The sequence below is a fragment of the Lutra lutra genome, chromosome 9 (genome assembly GCF_902655055.1).
Source record: "Lutra lutra chromosome 9, mLutLut1.2, whole genome shotgun sequence".
Lineage (NCBI taxonomy): Eukaryota > Metazoa > Chordata > Mammalia > Carnivora > Mustelidae > Lutra > Lutra lutra.
The window spans coordinates 21,358,091-21,377,933 of record NC_062286.1 but is presented as its reverse complement, the minus strand read 5'-3'; the positions used below and the strand labels follow the sequence as shown (position 1 = coordinate 21,377,933).

The 19,843-nt window shown below is 51.1% G+C and overlaps 1 protein-coding gene across 3 annotated transcripts in view; it reads right to left on the bottom strand.

Moving 5' to 3' along the window:
• Positions 1-3,103: 3,103 nt before the first annotated feature.
• The window catches only part of MAPRE3 (microtubule associated protein RP/EB family member 3), a 53,198-nt gene continuing 36,458 nt past the window's right edge, over positions 3,104-19,843 (bottom strand). Inside the window, exons 1-7 of one of the 3 annotated variants that reach the window (XM_047745787.1) lie at positions 14,827-15,060; positions 7,655-7,782; positions 6,883-7,028; positions 6,063-6,264; positions 4,609-4,763; positions 4,330-4,482; positions 3,104-4,066 (exon numbers count right to left, since the gene is read on the bottom strand). In XM_047745787.1, the coding sequence (XP_047601743.1) occupies positions 3,998-4,066; positions 4,330-4,482; positions 4,609-4,763; positions 6,063-6,264; positions 6,883-7,028; positions 7,655-7,775 (846 nt within the window). In that variant the 5' untranslated portion in view covers positions 7,776-7,782; positions 14,827-15,060 and the 3' untranslated portion in view covers positions 3,104-3,997. Of the gene's footprint in view, positions 4,067-4,329; positions 4,483-4,608; positions 4,764-6,062; positions 6,265-6,882; positions 7,029-7,654; positions 7,783-14,826; positions 15,061-19,843 lie in introns of those variants that run through there. The other 2 variants (XM_047745788.1, XM_047745786.1) reach the window with 2 other exon arrangements.

The following is a 19,843-nucleotide window of genomic DNA, read 5'->3' as shown; positions in this document are numbered from 1 at the left end:
AAAACTTCCTAAAAGAGGTGGCCTTTGAAATGCGGAATGGGAGAATTTTTTCTGGTTGGGGGATCAGGACAGGTAAGGAGAATTGGCCAGTTGTATGGATTTGTTGATTTAAGCAAAGGCCTAGAGATAGGACAAGACAGGGCAAACCTGGGAAGTAGTTCAGCGTGGTGATGCTTGATGGGATTTGGGAGGTGAAGAAGGTTGGAAAGGGTGTGGTCTGTGATAAGCTGTGGTCTGCTGAATGTGGAATGCCAGACCAGTGAAAAAAGTGGTGTGAAAGGTGAATGGAGATATGTGAAGGATGGGGTATGGGTGGGCGGGGGAAAGTCAGGAGATGGGAGGTGACCGGCTCTGGCTGCCTCCTGCCTGTCCTCCAGCACCTTCTGCTCTGACTGTGGCTGACTTTGCCTCAGGTTGCTCTGAGATAGAGCGCTTTTGCCAAGGACCATAATTGAACAGATCATGATTCAGTTCATTTTTCAGATCATTGGTTTAGCTCTTCTCAGAGTCTAGCACCAATATCCCCTTTGCTCAACTCTTCTGTGTCACGTGTATGGTTACAGAGGAGACGCTGTTTTCTGAAAAGAAAGAGAACGAGCTTTCCATGGAGGTAAAGAAGGGGTCTGCTCCATGGCGGGGATATATAAAAGGGTGGGAGGGCCTTTCTTTGCTGGTTTTCCTTGTACTGGTCTGGCCGGTAATTGGTTGTACCTTGGCATCTAGGGGTTAGGAGTCACTCATTATTTTTTCTGTAGCATTTCCTAAGAACCTTCTCTACCTAGACACCTGGCACTGTGCTGGGTAGAGCTGGAGGATTCGTCTCACTTGCTCGGGAGCAACTCGAAGCCTGTGTGAGAGACAAATGTGTAAACAGAAAATTATAGTTCGTCATCTTCAGTGTTCTGTGAGAAAGACACACTTAGTATGAGGGTACTGGGAAGAGGTGATGGCAGCAGTGGCTTTGTATCCCTGAACTCTGGATGTTTAAGAGCAGCCTCAGATGCCAGCCATGGATGTGGGCTGGAGCAGGTACCCACCCACATGGGGTTTGAGGGAAGAATCAAAAGATGTGGGGTCAAGGAGGACAGGTGGGTGGCTAATGTGGGGGCGAGAAGAAGGGTGAGCCCGCTGAAGCTGAGTTTGACCTACTGCGTTAGCTTTCTATTGCTGCTGTAACAAATTGCCATAAGCCTAGTGGATTAAAACAACACACATTTATTATCTTATAGTTCTATATATCTTACAGTTCTAGAAGAGTCTGTCAGGGTCTCACTGTGCTACAATACCATGTCTGCAGGGTCCTTTCTGGGGACTCCATGGGAGTATCTGTTTTCTTGCCTTTCCCAGCCTCTAGAAGCTGCCTGCGTTTCTTTGCTCAGGCCCCTTCTGTCTTCAAAGCCAGTGACAGCAGACTGAGTTCTGTTCACATGGCATCACTCCAACCCCCTCTTCTGCCCCCCTTCCACTTGTATGGACCCTGTGATTTCACTGAGGCCATCTGGATAACCCACCATCCTCTCCTTATTTTAAGGTCAACTGATTAGCGATTTAATTCCACTTGGAATCTTAATTCCCCTTTGCTATGTAACCTAACACATTCCCAGCTTAGGGAGTTAGGACATGGATACCTCTGGGGGGAGGCATTATTCCGCCTCCCATACCCACTTAGACGGCAGCGTGAGGTCTTGGCCTGAAGATGAACTTTGGGTAACATAGAACAACTACTTTATTTTCTTATAGTATCTACATGGAATAATGGAGGGAAAGCCCTTTAAAATTAGGCAAGGGAGGGGCTTAGGTGGCTCAGTTGGTGAAGCATCTGACTGTTGGTTTCCGCTCAGGGCATGAGCTCAGGGTCTTGGGATGGACCCCTGCATCAGGCTCTGCACTCAGTGAGGAGTCTGCTTGGGATTCTCTGCCCCTCCTCTCTCTCTTAAATAAATGGATAAATCTTAAAAAAAAAAATTAGGCAAGGGAGTTAAAAGCAGGCAAGGAATTACTGGGGGAGAAAACCAGAATAGGGCCAGAAGAATCTATGTTGGGGTGGGAGCCAAAAGGAGGAGGTGAAGTGAATGAGGGATGAACAGTATGAATTACTTCTTTAAGACTTCTGTCTGGGGTTATCAGAGAAATGGCGGTGATCTGGAGGAGGTTCATGGAGCAGGGGCACGGAAGAAACATGGTCCCAATTTGATCATGTTCAGGATGGTGAAGAGACACCTACCAGGACTACCAGCCCATTGCTAGAGAACATTCTGGAGGTCCCACCTCTGTGGTCTTTGGGGATGAGTGCCGAATCATGAGTTGGGAGGTCTGAATTCTAACCCAGATTTTTACTACCTTGAGCAAGTCATGTCACATGCAGGGCTTGGTCCCTTCATCAGTAAGTGCAGGGTCTGATAGAGAGGATGGCTTTGTTTGAGTGGGTCTGACTCACACATTCGTTACAGTACCCTTGGTCCCTGTTGGGTTTCTAGGACATTCTTAACTATGGGCCTTTGCTGGGGCATGTCCCAGGAGGGTAGGGCTGTGCAGACGATGTGAAAGCCTTGCTGACTCCAGGTTCCCATTAGGGCCTGTTCTACAGAAGGGACCACTCAGGCTTTGCTGTCCTTTGGGGCTTCAGCACTCACAGCTGCTTGCTCTTTGTAACTCACTCCACTCTCTCCTTGTCCCCAGCTGGATTGCTGTTGGGAGGGATGTGAGCTTTGACAACGGGTGAGGGACATCATGTGGCCTGACTGGCCGGAAGGAGATTGAAACAAAGCACCTCTTGGCCAGGCCACCCTGTTACTCCCCCCACCCCCAGCCACCTGACTGGGCTGCCGCCCATTGTCACAGCCACGGCCCCACACTTTGTTCCTCCACGGGGACTGGGGGTCGCGGACTCCACGTCTTCCTCCCCTTACAGCCTCCGGACCAGAGCTGAGAGATGGGGACGGGGTTAGAGCTGGGCTTTGAGGCCACGTGCCCATGGCAGTTTCTAGGCCTGACGGAGGGTGGCAGCCACGCTGTGCTCCAACCACCTCTGGAGAGGGGAGTGCTTGGGAAGAGAGAAGCATTGAGACCCAGGCCAAGGCCCCGGTGAGGGAGACAGGGCATGGACTTTTACCACACAAGTTTATTTAAATAAAAGTGAACACATATGCAGGCTGGGTGGCCCGAGGGGATAGGGGTTGGGGAGGAGGGCAGATGGGAGGCAGACGTACAGGAGGGTCCAAGCAGAGTCTGTGTGGTATGAACCAAGCTGCGGGAGGAGTGGCTGGGGGCCTCGGGGCAGTGCTGGGCTTCAGTGCTGGGGGCCGGGGGCCGAGGGTGGGGGAGCCTGGTGCCAGGAGGTCATTTTCATCCCTCACATGCTCCCCTCCCTCTCCCTGACGACCGAGGCCTAAGGCACCCCCCCTCCCCTTAGTCCCCCTTATCCCTCTCCTGACATCAGCCTTCCCCTCAACTACTGGGAAGTCAAAAGACAAAATAAATAAGAATGGGGGAGTCCTGCCATGGCTCCCAGCACCAGGGAAGGGAAGCCAAGCCAGGCACACTGCCCCGGAGCCCCGTGCTGTCAGCCCTGGGAAAAGAACAGGTAAAGTGCAAGGAAAATCCAGTAAGTAAAAATATACCAATGACTTTGTCAAATATACAGCTGCTGGCTGTCAGGGGAGCAGGCGGCTGGCTGGGGCGGGGGGCTGCGGTAGCCAACCCACCCCGGGAAGTGTTGGCCGACACAGCGACACAGCGTAGAGACAACGGAAATAAATAGGGATATGGAGGAGTGGACAGAGGCCTCACCTACTGGGCCGGTGCCGGCAGGACGGGGCCTCTGCCTGCTCACCTGCCCCTTCCCCGAGAGCCCCCGCTCCTTGCCTGACTCCCCAGTGCTGTGGCACTGACACAAAGCACCCAGGCCGACAGGCTGTAAGGAAAGGATTATAATGTGGGGGGGGACCGGGAGGGGAGGCACGGGAAGCCGTGCAGTCAGCTAGGGCTGGAGCCGCCCTCAGTACTCGTCCTGGTCTTCCTGTTGGTGTTCCTCAATCTCATCGTCCTCAGGGGGTGCAAATCCTTCCTGGAGGGTGGGAGAGGAGAGGGAAGTGGTGAGCCAGCCAGGCCAGGCAGAGGGGAGATGGCTGCCTGACGTTCGGGAGCAAGGGCCGAGTTCTAGTCCCCCTTCCCGGCTGATCATTATGTGGCCTTAGGCTCTGACGTCAGCTGGCTCTCCTCACTGTGTTCCCTCAGGCCCCTCGGGTGCCACCCCTCGTGGTTGTCACGGGGCAGGATGTGGCCAGGCCCAGTGGGGCTGGGACAGGAGCGGGTGCCGGCAGAGCTCACCTCAGTGGCATAGAGAATGCCAATGATGCCCGAGATAACAGGGCTGTTCTCACTTTCATGCTCCTGGCAGATGAGCTCGATGTCTCGAAGTTTGCTGAAGTAGAAGTCACGCTCCTTCTCCAGCCCATCGACCGTCAGCTTCAAGTCCAATAACTGCTCAGGGACAAGGGGGTGTTCAGGCCAGAGATCCCTGCCTCAGACTCCCCTTCCTGTCATGATGCCCAAGGGCCCGGCTTTTTGTTGAGGGCTCGCTCAGCCGCCCTTGCCCACCCTCCTCACCTGCTGGTTGAGTTCAAGAATCTGGGCATCTGTCTCATGGCCGCCATTCCGGGCTGATGGGGGATTCTTCCGGAGGATGCAGGGTGGGGCCACATTGCTCAGCCGACCAGAGGTCTGCATATTTTTGGGGCCTGTGGGGGACGTCCTCTGGGGAACTGCCCAGGGGAGAGAAGTCGGATGGGGTCACATAAGCCCACAGCTCACGTGGCATGAGACGGCCTGGTGTGAAGGCTGCAGGGCAGGCCCATGCGAAAGGCAGGCACTCTTGCCCTCCCCTCTTCTCCCACTCAGGAGGGCCATCTACATCTAGGCCTCAAGCCATGGCCACACGGACACCACAGCAGCTGGGCAGCTCTTTGGCAAGCCTGGGAGAGCAGGGGCTTCAGGGAAGTAAAGAAAGTATGAGGTGTGGGGAGGGAGGAGAGCTGGCCTGAGGGAGAGGTGAGGGGAACTGGGAAGGCGAATCTGGGAAGTGGGGCCGGGAGGGTTGGGCCTCTTGTCCTGTCAGCCAGAGTCTGAGGAAGAGCCGCTAGGGCAGGGTCTCAGATCTGGCACTTGCTGGGTTTTCCTACCAGAAGCCCTGCCCTCCCTCCCTGTGGGTGACCTTGGAGTCTCAGGGCCCCAGGCCCTCCCAGGCTCCCTGCCTCAGGATGGGCTCTGTGCTTGTGCTGGGCCTGATTCAGGGCCCCCAGCGCCTCCCCCGCAGGCCGGGCATGCTGCAGCCACTTGTCTTCTAGCTATGGCCGCTCCCTAGTCAGAGCTGGCTGCTTCTAACGCAAAGCAAGCAGGTGAACGGGGGCAGGCCCAGGCGGGGCAGCAGCGCAAACGGAGGAGCAGCTCTGCTATGACGGGTTCAGATGCTGGGGCTGCTCCTGTCTCTTCCTTTCCCCAGCCCTCTTGTCCCCTAAAGGCCCTATCGCTTCTCTCCCTTCTCTTCTAGAACCCAGACAAAACTTCCTTTCAAAAGACTCCTCTTTTGAGGACTTCAGGCTATGGACCTTCAGAGTCAGGGAAGACGTGATCCCAGTGGGGGAAGCTCGGCAAACTCCTGTCCCTGGGCGTCCAGTGGGCAAGGGGCAAGAAAGGTGTGTGCTGCTGGCACCAGGCCCTTGGCCTGGAAGGACCTGGACAGACGAACTGTGCCACGTGCTGCCCCGTCATCTCGAGGCCAACAGCTTAGTTCACGCTACCAGAGCAAGTGCCCTGGGCCTCCCACTGCCACTGCTCCCGCAGCTGGTGCTGGTGGCTCTCCGTTTGTAGCCATCTTTGCGGCCCTGTCCTCCCTACTGTGACTCCCCCTGGTCTAGCGGGCAGCAGGCGGCGTCATCTGAACTCCGTGATAACAGTCTCCTCTAGGCTGGCAGGGCCGGGCCGGTGGCCCAGGGGGCACTCCTGGCTGTGGAGCCCCGCCGGCCCGGCCCCCCACACTCCCTCCCCCAGCTCGGGCACGTTACCTGCTGTGCCAATGAGTTTCTTGGATTTGTTGAAGATCTGATCACCTGGGTTAGGAGGTGGCGCTACGTCCTGGCCCTGCCGCGCCAGCAGAGGGTTGTAATCCTTTCCATCATAGTTTGCGTCAAAGAATTTCTTAAACCACTGAATAAACTCAAAATTATCTTGGAATTTTCCTTTCACTAATTTCTCTACGGGAATTATCTGAAATAGACCACACAAGCAGAGAACTTTAGCCACCTGCTTCTGTAGGGCTGCCTTCCTCGGTGAGAGGGCCACTGCTCTCAGGAAAGCCAGCCCCTGGGCTGCAGCGTCCTCCTTCTCCACAGGGTCCCCCTCCCGTGGCACGGAGCAGCTGGGCAGGCTGTGGCCCTGAGCCGGGATCCAGAGCCAGCCCTCTCTTCCAGGCCCTGGGGGTCACCGTGTGAGGAGGTGTCCCTCGGTGCTGCCGCGTGCTTGGGGGCTGGGGTCTGTTGGAACCCGGGGCTGCGGGCCACTGAGGCAGAAGAGTGAGCCCAGAGACTTTTCTTAGGCCCTACAGAGAAGGAACTTCATAGAAGCCGTTAGACTGAGCCTCAGTTGCTGAGGTGGATGGGATCCAGAGAGAAGGAAGGGGCAGGCATGTTGTCAGGATGGGGTGTCAAGTGTGGGGTTTCCCACCATGCCTTGAGCTGGGGGAACATTCCCTCTGGAAAAGAGGGGTGTGGAGAGAGGCGTGAGAGCTGGAATGACCCCAGCAGCCCCCGCCGCCCCGGCTGGCAGGCCGTCTTCTTCCCCAGGGTCACACAGCTCCTCAGGGCCCCCCGGAGCGCAGGCACCTACTTTGTCAACACCCATCTTCTTGAAAGCTGCTTGCAGCACCTTGAAGTTGTGGATGTATTCATGCTCTAGTTTGGCCTGGAACTTCACCTTCCTCAAGTGCACACAGCCGGGGAAGAGCATGTCCATGAACTGGCAGTAGGCTGCCCCTGCGGAGACACACAGCTGCCTGAGGGCGTCTGGCCACCCCCCTGCCGGGGCTCCTCGCTTCCCCTTGCCCAGGCCCTGTGCTGGCCCTCTGCTCCAAATGACCCAGTGTCTTCTCTATCCTTGTCCTGGCCAGAGTCCCCCCAGCTTTCCAGGAATGAGAGCAATTACTCTGGACTGACACGGTCACGTACGAGCATTGCACCAAACATTGTACTCCATGAGTATAGAACTCCATCCTGCCAGCGGCCCTAGTTTGACAGGGCATGTGATCTCCATTTTACAGACGGGAAAACTGAGACCCAGTGATTTGCTTGGGCTTGCACTGCGAGAAGAGCTGAGATTTGGGCTCCGAGTGGCTAGTCTGGACCTCATGCTATTACCCTCTGGCTTCACTGCCTGTCCTAGCTCTTGATAGCCCACTGGCCCGCCTGTCCTGCAGCCCTTCCTTGAGCCTCTCCTGCTCTTTACTTCTGATGTTCCGTGAGACCCTCACTTCCTTCACCTCCAAACACTCTGACTAGTTCAGGGCTCTGCAGCTCTCCTCCATCCTGATTACAAACTATGCTGTCTGCCGTCGCCCTTCTGCCTCCCACCTTCACTCCCCTTCCCACTCCCAGGCTCCTACCTGAACAGAGCTGTTCTATCTTGGTATAATTGAGGTGCAGGGAGTCATTGACCCATGCAAGCATATCATGGCGACTCAGATTTTCACTGGTCACGGATGTGGAGTACACATTGACGGCCATACCCCAGCTGCAAAGAAAGAAGACAGGCAAGGTCAGCACCCGGGGTGTTCGAGCTGTTCTTTAACTGTAAGGAGAGAAAGAGCCAGGTAATCCCTGGGGAAGTGAAAAGCGTCTTCCGCTAGCCCAGCCTTGCGGTTTTCCCTCCTGGAAAACTCTTCAGGCATCTCACTCTTCAGCCATTTCTCGAGTGTCTACTACGTGCCAGACATGTGCTAAGGAACGGGTGATGCGGTAAAAAGTGATCTCTGCCTTCAAGCAGTTTACAGACAGGCACATCCTTCCAGCTGGGAGTGACAGGGCAGAAAAAGCAGCGCGCACAAAGTTTAGAGGCGGCGCAAAGGTTGGAGTGATCTCTTCTGCCTGACAAGGTCAGCAAAGGCTTCAGGGCAGAGACGCTGGAATCTGAGAGAACTAGGAATTTTCCAAACATACGAGGGATGGGGTAGAAGGTACCGTGGGCCCAAGAGCTAGCAAGAACAAAGCCATGGTCTATTCTGGGACTCCGAGTTGTCCAGCAGGCCTGGGGAGCAGGGGTTTGTGCTGGGGTGTGGTCCAGTGGGGTTTGCAGGGACAGACTGCAAAGGGCTTTGTTTTCCACGAGGAGTCTGGACTTTCTGTTCAGACAACCGGAAGCCATTAGAGAATTTTAAACAAGCAGTAACCTGACCGGATTTGTGTTTTAGAAAGCTGACTAACTCTCTAGCTCTCCTTGACTTCAAACCCCATACTTCTGTGGCAGATAGCTTGCTGGCTGACCCACACACACCTATGTTCTACACCACAGGCACCTACAATCTAGAACCTCCCCTCAATACAGGCTTCTGCTCTTGTATTCATTATCCCAGCGAATGTCACCACTAGTCAGTCACTCAGTCACGCATGTTAGAAACCTGGCAGCTGTCCTCCACAGCCCTACTCCCCCTCACCCTCATATCCAGTCATTCATCAGGTTGGGCAGCTCTGCGGCTTCAGGGTGCCCCCCGCTCTTCCCACCTCTCCTGCTGCCTTGGGGGTTATGCACGCATGCTCTCTGGCCAAGGCCAACAGTAGCCTCCTCAAGGCCACCCGGCCTCCAGCCTCTCTCCCAGCACGTCCCCAATGCTCCTGCAATCAGAATCTGTAAAAGCAGCCTGAACCACACCACTATCCACTGCACTCATGAACGAGACACCCATTGGCTGAATTTGCCTTGCAGACTTGAGCCGCTCAGTACTCGCAGTGTGGTAAACATTTCTGAATCAGTGCCCAATAGCTTAACGTTGGGACATCTCACATAAACGACCTGCAGAGAAGCCAGGTTTCTGGCTGCTTTTGGGCAACCCTGGTATTTGTTCCTGCACAGCCACCAATGGTGGGAGCTGGGCAGAGGCGCCCCCTTCTGGCCAGAGGCCATGAGCTCCTCCTTGCCCTCCCCTGCCCCCCAGCTGCACCCGCAGCGGCAGAGGGAGGCCAGGGTCAGCTGCTGTTTATCCCTGACTCTCACTGTTAAGAGGGAAATGTATCTTGTAACTAGGTCTTTATCAGAAGTGGAGAAACAGAAAACAGACAAAAGCACGGCGTATTCTGAGAATTGTGAGTGCTTATTTCCGGAGTGAAGAATATTTCTCTAGATTTAACACACAAACTGTCTCTGTGAAGGAAAACTATACCCAGACCACTCCCCGGTCCCCTGGAGGCACCTGCCCTTATCATGGGACTCTCCCCACCACTAATCAGACTCCTAAATGGGCCCCACCTCTCCAGCCTCTCTGGGAGCCACCAGCAGCTGCCTACTTACCCTGTCTGGAATGCTGCCCCCACTCCAAAGTCCACTCATTATCTACTCCCATGGTTCTCAAACTGTGGTCTGTGGAGCAGCTTGCTAGAAATTCCAATTCTTAAGTCCCACCCCAGACCTATGGAGTCAGAATCTGCACCTGACCAAGAGGCCCGGAGAGTCTGGGGGTGCAAACTGGAGAAGCCGCTGTAGAGAGGAGCCCACACACTAGGCTGCGCTCCCTTGGGGCCCCCCGCCCCACAGGTACACCACAGAGCCTTGTTAGATGCACACTTAACTTCAGGGACATTTTGGAGAAAAATCAGGAGAGAAACACTCTAGTTCTGTCCTTCATTGCCCCGGGGAAGGGAAGCCAGGCAGGCCAAAAAGCCAACAGAAACACAAATTATTTCCTTGGGAGCTTCCAAGGGCTTAGAAGCTGGGAATTCCAGAGATTTCTGAGGGTTTTCGGACGGTACTTGCGTCTCCTATTACACAGGGTTTTGAGCCCAGTGCCCTGTATTCTGACCCTTGTTCTAACCACAGGACTTGTTTAAATCCCTGACCCCTTGTCCGTAAGAGCCTTGAAACCAGGACTGGGGTTTCCAGGCCCGTCACAGGCAAGGTATTCAGCAAATATGTTGAGTGATTGAGTGATGCCTCCCCATGGCCTCTCTTCTTTCTGATCATCTTTTCATTGCTTCTGGCCTGGCCCCCTTTCCCCCATTCATCTTGAGGCTGGGATGTTGGCGTCATGTCCTCCAGGACACTGTCTCTGAACCTTGCGCATGGCGACATGCCCTGCCCCTCTCTGTTCCTACAGGACCCCTGAGCATGCTGTCACAGCATGTCAGTTCTCTTGAAATCACTTGTATGTCTCTCCCTTCCACCTGAATGTAAGCTCTTCAATGGCCAGGCCATGTTCCATTTACCTGTGGGTTCCAGACCAATTCCCCATGGACAGTAACTGCAGAGACTGGATTTAGGAGAGTGCTTCTGCGTTTCTAGGAAACTCACCTGGAGTGACCTCAGAAAGCTAGCCGGCATGGGTGGACACCAAACTTGACTGGGTAGGGTCGAGGGAAGGGCATTTTATTTTGATGAATATTTAGTTAGGGACTGTGAGAAATAGGAGAGATTTGCCCCCATCCTTTGCGAGTATATAGTCTTACTGGGGAGACAAACGCAAAGGAGAAGAGTACAACCAAATGCCCCCTAAGTGTGGTGAAGCAGTAGGTGTGACAGGAGTCAGAAAGGAAAGCAAGTAGAGTGCGAGAGAAATGGGCTTGAATGGCCCCCCCAGGAGTGGTCAGCCCCGCCAGGTCTCCAGGGAACTTGCAGAGCCCTGCCGAACTGAGGGCAGAGGGCACAAGCTATTCTGGATACTGGCCTTCCATGAGCTCGGGATTATTTCTCCCCAAGGCCCCTGGGGCAGAGTGATTCAGGGGACGGGGGTGGGGATAGTTGGGAGCTATGGTTCTGCATGCTGCTAGGCCTCCCAGGGAATGGGCTGGTCAGGACTGGTCCTGGGAGGTAAAGGGGAGGGGGTCTTAGGTTGGCCCTGGGAGTTCCTGAGCCACTTTAGGGATTTTTTTTTTTCTGTTTAGCATATATGAGTTTCAAGGGCTGATTACTCAATAAAAGCAGAGGCATTGGTCTAGGTCAAAATTAGTTCTCCAGGTTTTGACTGAAAATCATTTGAGCTTCAAGGGTCTTCTAGCCTGAGGGCAGCCTTCTTGGGGTTCGATGGGATAGGACAGGGGATGTCCACACTGTTTACTAGAAGAGCATATCAGATTTTCCTGCAGAGATTTCCTAGCAGGCCAGAGTAAAGCCCCAGTGCATATGTGTGTGTATAACTATATACGTATTATATACAACTATATTATATATGTTATGGATATAACTATATATAATGTACTGCATATCCAATTTTTCAGTATGTATTTATATATAATACATAACATACGCAGTGTATTACACGCAGTTGACCCTTGAACAATACAGGGGTTAAGGGAACTGATGCCCCGCACAGCTGCAACTGTGTGTATAAGTTTTGACTCCCTCAAAAATTTAACTAACAGTCTACTGTTGACCAAAAACCTTATTGATGACATAAACAGTTGACCAACATATATGTTATATGGATTATATACTGTATTCTTAGAATAAAGTGAGCTAGACAAAAGAAAATGTTATTAAGAAAGCCACAAGGAAGAGAAAATATATTTATAGTCCCGTACTATATTTCTGGAAAAATATAAGTGGACCTGTGCAGTTCAAACTGTGTTGTTCAAGAGTCAACTATATATAGTCACACACACACACACACACACACACACCTGCACACACAATGCAGGTGATTCTGGTGCTCAGCCAGGTGCTAGGACACTGCCCTCATTGGACACAGGGGTGTACCTTGGACTGACGGGCCTGCACCGCAGAGGCAAAGGCTGGGATGTGGCCATATACTGCTACCTCCCTGGGGGGAAAGTGTTAGCCATCTTCCTCCTTGGTACATAGGAAACATTCCCCGTTCTCCTTCCAGAATACAAGTAAAGACCTTGCTATCAGAGGTCCTAGAGTCACTAAGAGCTACACAGGAACTTGAAAAATGCCAAAGTCTTCTGGGCCAGAAATTCCCAATTCTGTCTGCGCCTCATGATGGGAGAGCATTTTCCACACATTCGATCAGTCTGAATCTAGTGTCCTCAAGGTGGCAACAGGGCGTGTAAGAAGGAAGTTGGGGGAAAAAAAAATGTCTGCTTTCAGGGCCAACAATCCTGTTGTTGCTTCCTCTGGGGCTTTTGGGAAAGTGGTTAGGGGTGGGGTAGGAGGCTGATACTAGGAACAGAGCCATTACCTCCACTCAGGACTGGCTATTCTCTACCCTGGTCAGGGTAGAGGACTCACCTGAGGCATCCAGGGGTCTCTGCAAAGATTTTCTGTCACACTTGCTAGAGGGTCACAAAGAAGCAGCCTCCTAGTTCCCTTACCTCTCATCCTGATAGGGAGGGCAGGATTTCATTTTCCTTTCCTAGATTTGACCCTGTAAATACAACTAAATTATGGCCAGCAGGTGGCACCCAGGTCCTGAGCAAAGCTGCCTTTAAACATCCCCCCCCATCCCCAAATCCTCTGCCTAGTTGGATTTAGAAAAAGAGAGCCCCTAACTTTGATCTGGTCCCCCAAAGAGGAAAGCCTGGTTCTGTCAAAGACTTGTGGTATCAGGGCATGGGGGTGGCTGAATGGAGTGCTTAGTTCTGACCTGGATGTCCTCCAAGAACTGGACCAGCTGGAGTGGCCTGGAACATTGCATCTAAGATTCTGGACTAAACTATACCAACCTCCCTATGCCTCAAAGCCACACGTTAAATTCATCAATTGTTCCCACGTCTGATGACTTTTTGTATTGGGTGTTAACTCAGACCTAGACTCAAACCAGACCAGCTTCTGGATGCAAAGATATATAAGGCATTTACCCAAGCATCTGGCTCTGTGCAGTCTCATTGCCTCCACTTACAGTAGAGAAATGGTCTGAGAAAACTCTTTAAGTTAACACAACCGGGGACGCCTGGGTGGCTCAGTTGGTTAAGCAGCTGCCTTCGGCTCAGGTCATGATCCCAGCATCCTGGGATCGAGTCCCACATGGGGCTCCTTGTTCTGTGGGGAGCCTGCTTCTCCCTCTGCCTCTGCCTGCCACTCTGTCTGCCTGTGCTCTCTCTCTCTCTCTCTGACAAATAAATAAATAAAATCTTAAAAAAAAAATAGTTAAAAAAAAAAAAAGTTAACACAACCGTTACCAAGTTGCTTTCCCTCTTCTAAGAGAATGGTAGTCAACCACACCAGGTGTCAAACTCTGTTCCAAAAACTACCATAGTGGGGTCTTCCTTGTCCCTTTGTTTCTACCATCATCTCTGGCACATGGTGACTGTCAAGGGAAATAGCCCGACTGGGTTGTGGCATGTCACCCGCCGAGTTAGCTGGAAACCCTATTCCAGGATCGGACTGAGAACGTGGCCTTGGGAAAAGTCTGCTCTTCAGAACCTTGACTCTGGCTACCAGGGCTGCAGTGATGGGAAAGACAAGTTGAGGAGGTTTAATCTGGTGATTTTGCTAAATCATTTCCTATGCTAGGACCATAAGGTTCAGGGTGCATTTACTGGTGATGGGAAAGGCGGTTACAGCTCTCACCGGGAGATGTGGCACTACTGACCATTCTGTGGCCTAAGGCCTTGGAAATAGCCAAGTCTAAATCTCATTCTCCCATGGTCAGAGGAGTTTCTAGAAACCATCCAATTCCTTCCCAGATACCTAGGATGACATTAGCTCTAGGTACTTATATTCCTAAATCATCAATAAGTCTGTAGAACTCTGAAAGCAAACATTCCAATATTTAATAATGATATCACAAGCCTAAATCTGATTGTTTTTTTTGTTTTCAAGTACTTCAGTGGGAATCCATCTTCCACAAATGCATCAAGATAATTCAGGAGTCCCCAGTTCTTTGGTCCCTAGGAGAGCCCACTGCAATTCCCAAGACTTTACCCTCTGTCTAGCACAGCTGTGGAAGACCAGCTCTTTTCAGTTCTGCAGTGGGTACTGGGCAGGCCTTCAGCAGCCTCTAAAAATGTGCTACTTTAAGAATACTGATCTCTGGGACGCCTGGGTGGCTCAGTTGGTTGGACGACTGCCTTCGGCTCAGGTCGTGATCCCGGAATCCCGGGATCGAGTCCCACATCAGGCTCCCAGCTCCATGGGGAGTCTGCTTCTCCCTCTGACCTTCTCCTAGCTCATGCTCTCTCTCACTGTCTCTCTCTCAAATAAATAAATAAATAAAATCTTTAAAAAAAAAAAAAAAAAAAAAGAATACTGATCTCCAGGCAGAACACTTGGATTCAAATCCTGGCTCTAACATTTCCTAGCAGCTTGGCTTTGGGCCTCAGTTTCCTCATGAGGAATAAATAAATAAAATGGGGACAGTTTCCACTTCTCAGAGGCTTACCAAGCACTGAGCAGAGCCTAGCACATAGTACATTTCAGTGAGTGTCACCAGCGTCACTGGAACAGACAGTGAGAATCCAAGGGCCCTTGTGTGAGAAGGCAGCTGCCCAGCACATATCCAGCTTCAGGTCGCCGAGCCCAAAGAAGGGCAGTCCAGGAGGGAGACACTACAGAATTCTGTCCTTTCTGCCTGGGGACAGCCATCTGGGCTTCCCGAAGCTGGGCCTCTGATCTCAGTCCCTCCCCAACTCCAGATTTCCCAACTGTTTGGCTTCGTAGATGCCATCCTACCGGCCAGGAGAACTGGAACAGGCGCTGTGGGATCAGAGGACGACTGAGGAGTCTGCCAAAATGTTTCCCGCTCCTGATGTAGGGCTATGCCCATTGTCACTGGGCCAACCCTTCCTGCCCAGGCCCAGGGGGGCTGAAGTCACTGTTTGGAAAATCTGCAGAATTGCTACCCCTGGTGCCCTTGGGTCACACATCCAGGTTATTCTGGGGTTGCATGGAGGCAATATGTATAGGCAGGCACGAAGGGGTCTGAGGGGCTAGAGGGGTCCTGCTGGCGGGTCACAAAGCCCTGGCAGGCCCAGCCAATCACCTTCTTCTCACGGCAGGGCAGGGACCTGACTCACAGGGAGGCTCAGCCTCTCAAAGCTGAATTAGTCCAAGGTGGTAGGCGTGGGGTGGGCAGGTGGGATAGTTCCAGGTCCGGTGGGAAGCCAGTACAAGCCCACTCCAGATCTAGGCCAGGGATCTGGATGGTGTTGGTTCAGGTAGGGACTGGAGCTTCTCCAGGGTTCTGTTCTCACAACACTCTTAGTTCATGTGGCTGTCCCCTAAGGTCCTGAATCCCACTGAGGTCCCAGCTACCTGTCCTGGACCTGCCCTGCTGAACAGTGATCTCAACTCAAGAGGCATCCCTGGGCCAGGCTGGGTAATGCTGCCGTATGGCCCATAGCAGCTGGTCAGCCCCTTTCCGCCTGGCCTGCTCTGGGAGGGGTAGGCTGCTGGCCCCTGGGCGTTTAGCCTGAGGACAGACGGGGAGCAGGGCTGCAGTGGCTGCTGGGACATGCTGAGGAGAGAACGTTTGTTTCTGCGGCCCCAGTGTGTCTGTGTTTCCTTCATGATCCTTCACGCTTCAAGAGTGGGTCTGTGTCTCCGGAGGCACATAAAAGCCATGTCACTTTATCTTCCTTTAGGACGATGTTTCTTTAGACTGTGTGGCTTGCCATTGTCACTGGGGCACGTGACATGTTCTCCCTCCCTCCGGAAGGAGTGGATCTGACCAGTTGTTAAGCCTACTGTGCTTTGATCCCAAGTCAGCCCTCCTCTGCTCTCACTGCTCCTCCAGTCCCATAGCCAGTCCCTCTCAGAATTCCCCAGCTTTATTTCCTTGCCTTTTTGACAGACTGTTTATTTAATTCTCTAGCCTTGCCACCAGAAGGAATACCCTGGTGATGTCTAGAACAAACTCAACACGTTTCAGTGGTTGCGTTTCTGTCTTCTCATGCAGACTGTCATTCTTCAGGTCCCTGAGACTCTAGCTGCCTGCCTGGACAGAGACAGTGGGCCTCCCTCAGAGGGGATATGCGCTGGAGCGGTGCAGGAAGGTCTGCCTACTTTCCAATAGCTTCTCCCCTGGTCTACCATGGTTCCTGAAATTCCCACCACAAATGACACTCTTATGGTTTATAGACTTCATCTCCAAAAGGCCTTAGTAATTATCTCAATTTCGAATATGAGGAAATGAAGGCTCCGGGTTCAAGTGACTTGCTGAAGTTCAAGATCAACCACTGGCAAGCCTACAGCATGAACCCACCGGAACCCTATGCACTCACTACAGCCCTGCACTGTGGCCAGAAAAGCGATTTGATTTTGCACAGCGCCAGTGTGTGATGACTTGCTCTGATTTAGGGCCCTGAGCAACAGAAGAAGGAAAAAGAAATTTCAAAGGCTTTCTTCATTGGGTTTCTTTTTCCAAGCCACTGTGACATTGTCTTGATCTCAATCACCAAGTATATACTGACCACTAAAATAAGGTGCTAACTCTTTTTGAGGCACCATGAAGACACGGGATCATTTTAAGACATGGATCTTGTCCTGAAGAAGGCTTTGTTTGACTGAAAAAGTAAGAGTAACTCATAAAACGGTAAAGAGATCCCACAAACCAGAACATAAGAAGTGCTCAGTAGTGGAAGTATATTTGGCATTTTAAGTGCTCCAAGACAGTGCAAAGGATGGGTGTGGGCTCAGTTAGATGATTTCTGGGAGAAGGTGGCCCCTAACTTGGCCCTTTAAAGATGACAGGGTATCAGAAAGCAGTGAAGAGAAAATGGCCAATTAGAGACACGGGGAAGAAGTTTGTTGTGACTTTTATTTTTTAAAATGAGCCAAAGACCAGTGCTTGAATCTTAGAGGAATCTTAGGAGATGTGATCAAGAGAGGAGATAGGAGAGGTAGGAGCGCGTCAGGAGGCAAGGGAGGGACAGGTTTCAAGCAGGAAGTTATCTGCCCTGTTTAATGAAGTTACCAGACCTCTGATGGAGAAATGGCCATTAGATTGTGCAAGAAGGGATGATGAAAGTCTGAGTCATCTTGCTGGAGGCTGGAGACAGAAGCTAGACGCGAAGACAGTTATGGAGTCCCAGATCATTGGCCCAGGCGGATGCTGAGCAGGGAGACCAGGGGTTTGTCATCCAGGGCATTTCTGTCTGCTTCCATGGTAGATGGAGTAGCAAGCCGCTTGCCTGCAAGGTGGGGACACCGCGCTGCTTTTAGTAAAAGCTGGAAGCAGTACACAAGATTTAACGTAGGCCTGTGCTCTTCGTCTTGGACATCCCACCCTTCCTCCTCTAGAACCTGTATCCTGTTCTTAAGTTCTAGATCTTATCTGTCCAAGGAGACTCACAAATGCAACCTCGTGGTCTTCCTAAAGCTTCTTACAACACTGTGTCATGAATGAAAGAATGGGAAATTTTTAAAATATAAGAAAGTCTTAACTAAGCTGGACGTTTGAAAAATATTTTAAGAATTCATTTGCCACTGTGTTTCATTGTTCCCTTTTGATCTCCAGTTTCGTTGCACATCTTGTTGAAAAGTACTCTATTAAGGCAGGGTGGAGTGCACAAAATTTATTATTATTATTATTATTTTAAAGATTTTATTTACTTATTTGACAGATCACAAATAGGCAGAGAGGCAGGTGGGGGGATGGGGGAAGCAGGCTCCCTGCCGAGCAGAAAGACTGATGTGGGGCTTCATCCCAGGATGCTGGGATCATGACCTGAGTTGAAGGCAGAGGCTTAACCCACTGAGCCACCCAGGTGCCCTGGACAAAATTTATTATTAAGGACTTTCCAGGGCCTCCGATTCAGTCCCTTGCATGTCGCCATTTAAGGAGCATGTGTTCTAGGCACTGAGCCAGGTTCAGGGCCTATAGGAAGGAATGGGACCCCGCTGGGGCCCTCAAGGTGTTCACCAACCAGGGTCGGAGCTAGGCCAGTGGACAAATAACCAAATGCTCCACATTATGCTACAACCCCATAGGCAGGAAGGCATGCTGTTGGAGCAACCCTGCTTCCTGGGCCAGGGACGGCTTTGTAGAGGAAGCATAGTTTGATGTGGGTCTTGAAGGAGAAGGTCATCAAACAGAGTGTTAAGAGGAGAGAAGAATGGACTGGAAAGAGGGGGAGGATTACAAATAGTTCACCCCAGAATGCATGCTGGGAGCAGGAGATGAGGTTAAAAAGGTAGACAGAAGCCACACACCAGGGGCTCTGTAAAGAGGTTTTTAGGTATTTTCAGGTATTTCATCCCGGGGGAAAACTCATCAAGGTTTTTTTTTTTTCCCCCTCCTGGATATATTATATTTACAACAATACAAAAATATTTGTAACAATGCTAGAGTTAAAAAACAGCATTGTTTCCAAATCAAAATCACAGCAAATGAAGTTACAGTGACTAGAAGCTGCATTAAATTTATAATTCTTGAGGCTTTATTTTATATTATCTTTTCTAGTAAACATTGAAGAGATTCCCAAGTGCTGCTTTGCAGAAATCAGTGCCCTCCAAATTTTTGGAAACTCTTTATTTTGAAATAATTTTAGACGCAGAATTGCAAAATAGGACAAAGAATTCCCATGTATCCTCATCCAGCTTCCCAATAACGTCTTACATAACAGTTGTGAAGGCCAGGAAGTTGACATTGGTACATTATTAACTAAGCTACAGACATTATTTGGATTTAATCAGTTTTTACATGCACTTCTTTTTTTGGTGTACAGTCTATGAAATTTTTTTTTAAGATTTATTTATTTGACAGAGAGAGAGAGAGGTCACAAGTAGGCAGAGAGTGGGGGAAGCAGGCTCTCCACGGAGCAGAGAGACGGATGTGGGGCTCAATCCCAGGACCCCGAGATCATGACCTGAGCTGAAGGCAGAGGCTTAACCCACTGAGCCACCCAGACACCCCAGTCTATGAAATTCTATCACATGTGTAGATTCATATAATTACCACCCTACTAGGATGCAGAATTGTTCTATAATCTCAAGGAAATTCCCCTGTGTGGCCCCTCTATAGCCATGCCTTGTCCCCAACTCTAACCTGCATAATTTTATAATTTTAAGAATGCCATAGAAATGGAATTATATAGTAACCCTTTGAGATTAGCTTTCTTCCCCCTCAGCATAACGCCTTTGGGTTCTATTGGTTGTTGCACAGACAATCCTTTTTTGGTGCTGAGTAGTATTTCCAAAACAATGGTTCACATATGGATATACCAGGGCTTGCCCATTCACCCACTAAAGGATATCTGGATGTTAACAGTTTTTGGTGATTACAAAAAATCCTATGAGAACTTTCCTCAGTCTTTCTCTTGCTTTGTCCATGAAGGTCTGGCTCTGGGACAGATCTCTCCACGTTTTTCTGTCCTCTGGAACTACAGAGCTGGTGGGGGTTTGTAGTTGGGAGGCTGGGGTATTAGATTCGAGGGAGAGGGTGAGACAGGCCCACAAGCAACTCTTGGGGGACTGACTGTTCCCCAAGCTATGCGGCGGTTCAATCTAACCCTAAGACTGCCCCCATAGGCTGGATTCTTGCTTCTTACATGACTCACTCTATAACCCCAATTTGTGAACTTATCTTCTTATGGCACAATTTTACCAAGGATAATTTAGAATTATAGCGGTCGATTTGGGGAGCATTCAATATGATCAAAATTGAGAAAGATAAAAAGGGGACCAAGTTTCAAACATTCAATTGTTTGCAGGATTATTGGGGCTGAATCCATTAAGGTTCAGAATGGCC